At 70.1% G+C, this 7,453-nt stretch overlaps 1 protein-coding gene across 1 annotated transcript; it reads right to left on the reverse strand.

Moving 5' to 3' along the window:
* Positions 1-661: 661 nt before the first annotated feature.
* CORO6 (coronin 6) lies at positions 662-6,737 on the reverse strand. Its single transcript, XM_059829366.1, has 12 exons — positions 6,713-6,737; positions 4,351-4,550; positions 3,609-3,731; positions 3,039-3,168; positions 2,775-2,956; positions 2,523-2,642; positions 2,178-2,297; positions 1,672-1,776; positions 1,433-1,578; positions 1,296-1,353; positions 982-1,212; positions 662-866 (listed from the first exon to the last, which is right to left on the reverse strand). Exons 2-12 carry the CDS (start codon positions 4,546-4,548, stop codon positions 744-746), a joined length of 1,536 nt encoding a protein of 511 aa, XP_059685349.1. The 5' UTR covers positions 4,549-4,550; positions 6,713-6,737; the 3' UTR covers positions 662-743.
* Between the last annotated feature and the right edge of the window lie 716 nt (positions 6,738-7,453).

The raw sequence follows: 7,453 nt of genomic DNA on the forward strand, positions 1-7,453 counted from the left end.
CCCCGGGCTGCTCCTCCTTTGCACACGGGGGGGCCGGGGGCCACGGGGGGGGGCCGGGCTCGCTCCCCTGGGACTTTTCTTAGCCGGTGCCCCCTGCCCCCCACGCACCCCACAAGCGACATCTGGGCCAGGGCCGGGGGAGCCTGAGCAGCTCCGACCGCGGCCAACACTAATAAATGCTCTTTAATGTTTGTCTCGGCCTCTCTCTGTCTGCGCCAGGGCTGTGCGGGCAGGGGGGTGCAGGCAGGGCCCCCCCTCCCCGTCATGGCACTCCCACGTCCCCGGGTAGCCGAGCCCTTTGTTAAAGGGGGACCCAGAAGCAAAGAGCCGGGTGGGAGCAGCCGCTGAGGGGGGCAACGGGGCAGGGGGAGGCAATGGGGATGTAGCACCGTACCCAAGCGCATCCTGGCCGGGGGGGGCCCGGCAGCCCCCCGTCCCGGGAGGATACGGCGCCTGGCTTGCAGGTCCCCAAGGAGGGATGCTCAGCAGCCCCAGCCTGCGGGCATTGAAGCGGGACCCCCCCCCGGGTGCTGCAGTGGGGTGCTCATATGCTGGGCCACCCTGGGGAGCAGGATGCGACCGATGCCAGTGTGTGTGGGGGGTCAGGGTCCGACCCCCTCCCTGCAGCCTTGGCTCCTGGGGAAAGAACACGGCTCTGGGCTCCTGCCCTCTGCGGGGACTCGGCTTTAATCCCCGGGGGGGCCGGGGCAGTCCTTGCCCTGCCCGTGGCCATGGCCGCCGCGCTAGTCCGTGCCGTTGGTGAACTGGCAGAGTTTGTTCTCCAGGTCGGAGATGCGCTTCTCCTGCGCTTGGACCGTCTCCTTCAGGGCACGGATCTCCTCCAGCACCTCCTCCAAGCCTGGCCGCTGCGGAGGTGGGGGGACACTCAGGGTCACTGGCGGGCTCCCTCCGGTCCCCCCCAAGCCCACCCCAGGCTGGGGGACAGCCCTGCCATGAAGTCCCCGTCCCCAGGACACTCACGGATAAGTCGGGGTCGCAGGTGGAGTGGCTGCGGCGGGGGCCCGGTGGGGGCTTGTTGTCCAGGATGTTCTTCTTGACCACCTTCAGCTCCCGGTTCTTGACGGGGACGTAGCCGTCCCGCAGCGAGATGAGGATGGGTTCCGCGTCCTTCCCCGACAGCCACTCATCCGCCTCCAGGGCCGGCTCGGGACCTGGCGTGTCAGGGTACAGGTCGTCCTGGAAGAGGTCTGACTGCGGGGACAAGGGAGGTGGCGGTGAGATGGGGTGTCCCACCCCAGACCCCCCCATCTCCCCCGGGACCCCCACGGGCTCACCTTGCGCGGCACCGTCATGACGATGGGCTCGCACTTGCGCTCGTGCAGCTTGAAGAACCTGTGTGGGACAGAGGTGGTTGTGGTCCGGCTGTCCCCCCCAACCCCTCCGACTCCCCCCGGCCCCCCCAGGCTCTCACCTGGCGATCTCGCACTTGCTGACGTCCAGCCCGCGCTTGGGCATGAAGCCCATGCCCCGCTGTGGCTCCTTGCTGCTGTAGGTGTTCAGGTAGTGCACGTAGGGTGCCTCATCCGTGATCTCGAAGTAGCGGATGCTGCTGTCCCCCTGTGGGTGAGGGGACGGGTGTCAGCCAGCCCCGGCACCCCCAAAGACAGGGTGGCATTGGGGGGGGGGGGTGTGCACCCTGGGGGGGGTTACCTTCCCGCAGAGGTAGACGATGCTGGAGTCGGGGTCGTAGAAGGGCAGCAGGACCCCATTGCTTGTGTCCATCTCCTGCAGAGCGATGGGCTCCTCAAAGTTCTTCTGTGGGGCCGGAGCGTTTGGGGGGGGGGGGGTGAGCGGCAGCCCCGAACCCCCACCCTGGTTAGTCACACACATTAGCCATGGCACACTGTGGGGACAGGGCTCGTCCCCCCATGGGTACGTAACCCCTAAGGCAGGCAGCTTGGCATGCCCCCCCCCAGCCCCACGCCTGCTTACCTGCACTATTGGGTGCACCCCAACCCAGCATGCTCACCCCCCCACCCCACTGCTCCCTGCTCCCCCCCCAGCCCCCTCCCCATGCCCGGCACAGCACGGCACACTTGGGAACTTGGCATCTTTGGGGGGGGGATGCAGCAGGCACCCCATCCCAGGGCGGGGGGGGGGGCAGAGGGTCGGGGGGGGCCAAGTTCCCGGGGCAGCACTCCATGCGGCCTCGTTACCGGGTCCCACAAGCCCAGCTCCCGCTGGCTCATTCTGGTAAAGCCCGTGGTAAAGATGTGTCCTTCCCGCGTGAAGATGGCCCGCACGGGCCTCAGCCCTTCGTGGGGGGCAAACCTCTCCTGGGGGGAGGGGGAGAGAGTCAGCACGGGGCAGGGGAAGCGGGGAAAATGGGTGGGGGGGTCCGGATCTGTCCCCCAAAACAGCCGCTGAGTCCTGCTCCTGGGGAGGGCGTGAGGCTCCTGGGGTGCATGCGCTGCCAGAAAGCGTCCCCGGCACCCGCTGTGTCCCCGGCTCCGCAGGGTCCCCGGGGCGGCGCTGGCCGGGCGGGAGCCACCGTCTCGTACCAGGTCCCAGAGGCCCAGCTGCCGCTCGCTCATCTTGCTGAAGCCGGTGGTGAAGATCTTGCCATCGGCCATGAAGATGGCGCGGATGGGGCGGGCGCCGTCGTGCGGTTTGGCTTTCTCCTGCGCCGGCCGTTAGCGGGTTAGAACCAAAGACAGAGACGCGTGGGTGCGGGCGGTTAGTAGGGTCAGGCAGGCACGGGGTGGGGGGGATCCCGTGGCAGGATGGTGGGGGGACACGGCGGGGGCACTCACCGCCACGACCTGCTGCTTGCGGGGGTCGATGACGCGGACCTTCTTGTCCTTGCAGGTGGTGACGAGGAGGCTGCCGTTGCGGTTCCAGCCCACGTTGTAGATGAGGTCGGTGTGCATGTCCTCCAGTGCCAGCAGCATCTCCCCCGTGCCCACGTTCCAGAGGATCACCAGGTTGTCACAGCCTGCGGAGGACCAACGGGGCGGACGCCGTCACCCCACGGGTCCCCCCCCGACCCCGGGGAGGGTGACCTGGGACTCCCTTACCTGCGCTGAGCAGGACGTTGCGAGCGGTGGGGTGCCACGAGATGATGCCCACCCGCTTGGAGTGTCCCTCCAGCGTCACCACCGGCTCCGTGATGTTGCGCACAGGGACGTAGTCGGGGACCTGCCACACCTGGGGGGGGTAACGGAGAGCGGGGTGTGAGGCGGTGGGGATCACCCCGCGGGTGAGCACTAAGCGGCTGAGGGCCTCGGAGCCAATTAACCTCATCGTTAATCCCAGCTCAGGCTGCGGGGATGGTGGCAAGGGGACGGCAGCAGCACCTCCACCCGGGGGTGCAACCCCAGCACTCGGGGTGCTGGTGGGCACAGGGATGGGGGCACGGCTGGGGAGCAGCCCCCAGTGTCCCCCCCCAGGTATTCCTGGGTGCTGAGTCGCCGGGGTGGGTATATTTAGCACAAACTGCTGCATCATGGAGAGAGCAGCCGCCGCCAGCGCAAACGCATGGCACCGGGGCTAAAAATAGGCCAGTGACACTTTGCAGGCGGCGAAGGCGGGGGGATGCTCCGCACCACTCCCACAGCCCCCCTCCCGCCCGGGGTCCGGCCCCTCACCATGACGGTGGTGTCCTCGGAGGCGCTGGCGATGACGTTGTCGTTGTGGGGACACCAGTCGATGTCCAGCACGGGCGCCGTATGCCCCGTCACCAGCGGGTGGTTCTTGTCCACCCGTCCCGTCTGCAAAGCCGAGGTGCCAGGATGAGTCCCCAGCGGCCAGGGGGGCCCTGCCAGGTGCCCCCCAAGCCCCAGCCCAGCCACCACGTGAGGCTGTGGCACAAGTGGGGACTCACAGGGAACCCCGACGGTGGTCAGAGCTTTGCAACCACCTCGAAGGGGGAAACTGAGGCATGCAGTGGAATGGGGGTCACTTAGCACGAGGCCCCGTAGGGACGCAGAGGGGAACAATGTGCCCTGGGAGAGGTTGTTTTGTGTCCCCTCTGATGGCAAGGAGGGGGTGGGATCCCCCTCCCAGCCCCTCTGCTGGGGTGGGCAGGGCAGACCCCCACCCCACTGGGATGCTCCCTGGGCATCGTGTGCCCCCGGGGAATTTGGGCTGGGAAGAAGGCGACAGCTGGGTGTTTCCCACATCACCTTGGTCACCCCCGGGATGTCACCCTTCGCAGGTGCCAATGACCACCCCAGGCTGCCTCTGCCCTGAGCCCCCACGTGAGGACGGGGTTGTGGGGGCAAAGCTGGGGGTCTCTGGGGCCACAGCAGCCCCCCAAAAGCAGAGCCCATCAGCATGCCCCCCCAATACCTCCCGGGGGGACCAGACACCAGCAGCCTCCCTGCTCACCTTGGTGAGGGGCAGGATGATGAAGGCCCCCCCACCGCCGGACTCCACGATGATGGCCACAAACTTGGGGTTGACGGCACAGAAGGAGCTGTCCCACGTCACCTTGGAGACGCGGATGTCCTCGTACATCTGGTCGGCCTTCACCGGCTGCCCAAAGACGTGCCGGAACTTGCTCTGGCGCACCACGCGGCGGCTCATGGCTGGGGGGCACAGGGTCAGGCCACGACCCCCCCCCAGCACAGCATGGAGGGGTTTCGGCCCCCTCAGGCCTTGTGCTCTGAGACCCTCCCTACCCTGGGCACAGGGGGAAGCCTGGGGACATGGAGATGGCAGGGGATGCGGGCGCAGGATGGTGCCCGACGTGGCCCCGACGCCGTGGCAAGGGACCAGGGGCAGCCCTGGTGCAGGGGTGTGCGGGTGCTACAAGTGCTGGGGATGGGCATCCTGCGGCCGGAGCCGCTTGACGGCTGGGCAGGGACATGGCTGTGCCATGCGACACAGCTGTGCCGTGCCCCACGGCTGCGCCGTGCCCCACGGCTGGCGCTGGGATTGGTACATGAGCAGCTGCAGTAGAGGAGCGGGGCTGAGGGGAGTTTGGGGCCGACACGGAGATGCCACGCACCGGGTCTGTGCTGGTTTGTGGCTGGGATAGAGGGTCACAGCTTGTCCCCTTGCGTCCCATCCTGCATCGGTGGCCCGAGGTCGCCCAGCTCAACCCAGCACCCAGAAGGGAGGCTGTGCCTCTGGTGTCAGCACCCCACGCCTCCCACCATGGGCTCCCACCCCGGGGCTCTGCGCGTGCCACCTGCTCTGCACCCCAACCCGCCTGCCTGATGGTGATCCCGGGCAAGGGCCAGACCCGGCACAGCCACGCAGCCCCACGGACACGCTGGGGTGCAGAGGACCCCCCCGTGCTCAGCATGGCCCCGGCGGGGTCTCCAGTCCTTGGTGACAGCTGGGCACGCTGCCCGCAATGACCCATCTCTGTCCCGAGACTGCGCTGCTCCTGGGACCTGCCCAGGGGCACTGAGCCCCTCGGGACCCCAAAACCCCTGGAGCTGGGGCTCTGCAGCACCCATGAGCCGCGGACTGCCCCAGGGACTCCCCCGTGCTCTTTTGGGGTCTCAGCCAGTGCCAGGGGCCGTATCCAGCCACCAAACCACAGCCCGGAGGGCCGGGCACCGCTGCCCCCAGCCTGCGGGGCCGGTGAGGGCAGAGGTAGGAGCAGATCTGCTCCTCCGCGTCCCGGCCGGTGGCCTTTGGCCAGGGCACGTGTGGCCCCGAGCCAAGCCACATCTGCCCGGTCCCTGGGCGTCCCCAGGGGTCCCCATGGCCCTTCGGCATCGCCCCTGGCCTGGCAGAGGTGCTGAGGGGGTCCGGAGCCCTGCCACCGAGGGGGGCTGGACACCGGCACCACTGGTGTCACCCTCACGGCCCCGGGCATGTTCCCCAGCCCTGGGGAGGAGTGAGGGGGCTCCACGGGGAGACCCTCCGGGTATTTTGCAGCACCTCATCCACTGCCAGTGGGAGCAGAGGTTGGGGTGCAGGCATGCAGGGGAGGGGGGTGACGGCCCGGCCGGCTAGGCAGAGTGCAGGCAGGGTGCAGGCAGGGTGCAGGCAGGGTTTGGGGTGCAGGAAAGGTGCAGGTGAGGTGCAGATGTGGTGCAGGCAGAGTTGAGCAGGGTGCAGGCAGCATGTAGGGTGCAGGCTGGGTTGGGTAGGGTGCAGGTGGGGTGCAAGCAGGATTGCGCAGGGTACAGGCGGGGCTGAATGGGGTGCAGGCAGAGTTCAGGTGGGGTGCTAGCAGGGTGCAGGCAGAGCTGAATGGGGTGCAGGCAGGGTGCAGACAAGGTGTAAGCAGGGCTGAATGGGGTGCAGGCAGGGTGCGGGCAGGGTACAGGCAGGGTGCAAGGAGGGTGCTAGTGGCCTGCAGGCAGGGTGCAGGCAGGGTGCTAGCAGGCTGCAGGCATCACAGCTGGACGGGGTGCAGGCAGGGTGTTAGCGGGGTGCAGGCGTGAGACAGGCAGGGTGCAGGCGGGGCGGGATGGGGTGCCAGCAGCGTGCAGGCGGGGTGCAGGCGGGGTTCGGGCGTCATACAGGCGGGGTGCAGGCAAGGTGCAAGGCACGATACAGGCAGGACAGCCCCGCTCCCCGCTCCCCGGCCGTGCCATTACGTTGCCACAATTGAATCCGCAGCGGCTGCTCGGGAACGACCAGAGGTCACTTTCCAAATATAGCCATCTCCTGCCGGGCGGCGGGCGGGCCGGGGCCCGGGGGGCCCGGGGGACCGCAGCCCAGCGCCCCGCCGCCCCCCCCGGACCCCCCCCCGCCGGCCCCGGCCCGCCCGCGCCCCGGCTCCCACCTGCGCTCCGCGGCTCCTGCGCGCTGCGGGCGCGCCCGGCGCTGCGCCCCCCCCCCCCGCGCTCGGCTCCGCCCGGCTCGGCCCGGCCCCGCTGCGCTCCCCGCGGCCCGGCCCGGCTCGGCCCGGCCCGGCCCGGCCCCGCTCCGCTCCGCCCGGCGCGGCTGGGCTCGGCACCGCGCAGTGCCGCTGCCGCAGAGAACAGCTGAGCCGAGCCGGGCGCCGGGGCCGGCACAGCCCCCCCGCGGCGGGCACCGGGAGAAGGGGGGGGGGGCCCGGCCCGGCCCCGCCTGCCCCCGCACCCTGCCCGGCCCCCGGCCCCCTGCCTGCCCCCCCGGCTCTGCCCGCGGGGACGGGGGTCAGCCCTGGCGCAGCCGAGCCTCGCTCCCTCCCCAAAAGCGGGGGGCACGGGGGTGCCCGCAGCCCCCCCCCCCCCCATGGCAGCCCCTCGGCCCGGCGCCGCGGGGGGCGGGGGGAGCCCCTCTGCCCCCTCCTGCCGGGCAGCGTCTGCCCAAAGCACCGGGGAAACCGAGGGGAGGGTCAGCCCTCGCCCCCCCCGCGGCTGCCGTCACCCCTGGGGGCACCTCTGCCCGGGCTCAGGCGGGACACTGCGCATCCCGCAGGGCTGCGACCCCCCGACGGCCCCCCCCGCACCCCGGGGCCAGCCCAGCCCCACAGAGACCACGGCCACGGGCGGCCCCCGCGGGTCCTGACACCCACAGCACCCCCGTGGGGCCGCTGCCC

Source organism: Gavia stellata, chromosome 25 (genome assembly GCF_030936135.1).
Source record: "Gavia stellata isolate bGavSte3 chromosome 25, bGavSte3.hap2, whole genome shotgun sequence".
NCBI lineage: Eukaryota > Metazoa > Chordata > Aves > Gaviiformes > Gaviidae > Gavia > Gavia stellata.

Coding starts and splice junctions, on each gene's coding strand:
- CORO6 (XM_059829366.1), bottom strand. CDS start 4,548: ATGAGCCGCCGCGTGGTGCGCCAGAGCAAGTTCCGGCACGTCTTTGGG. Junction 3,732..4,350: donor TCATCCTGCCCCTCACCAAG/GTGAGCAGGGAG, acceptor TCGGCTTTGCAG/ACGGGACGGGTGGACAAGAA. Junction 3,169..3,608: donor CCGAGGACACCACCGTCATG/GTGAGGGGCCGG, acceptor TACCCCCCCCAG/GTGTGGCAGGTCCCCGACTA.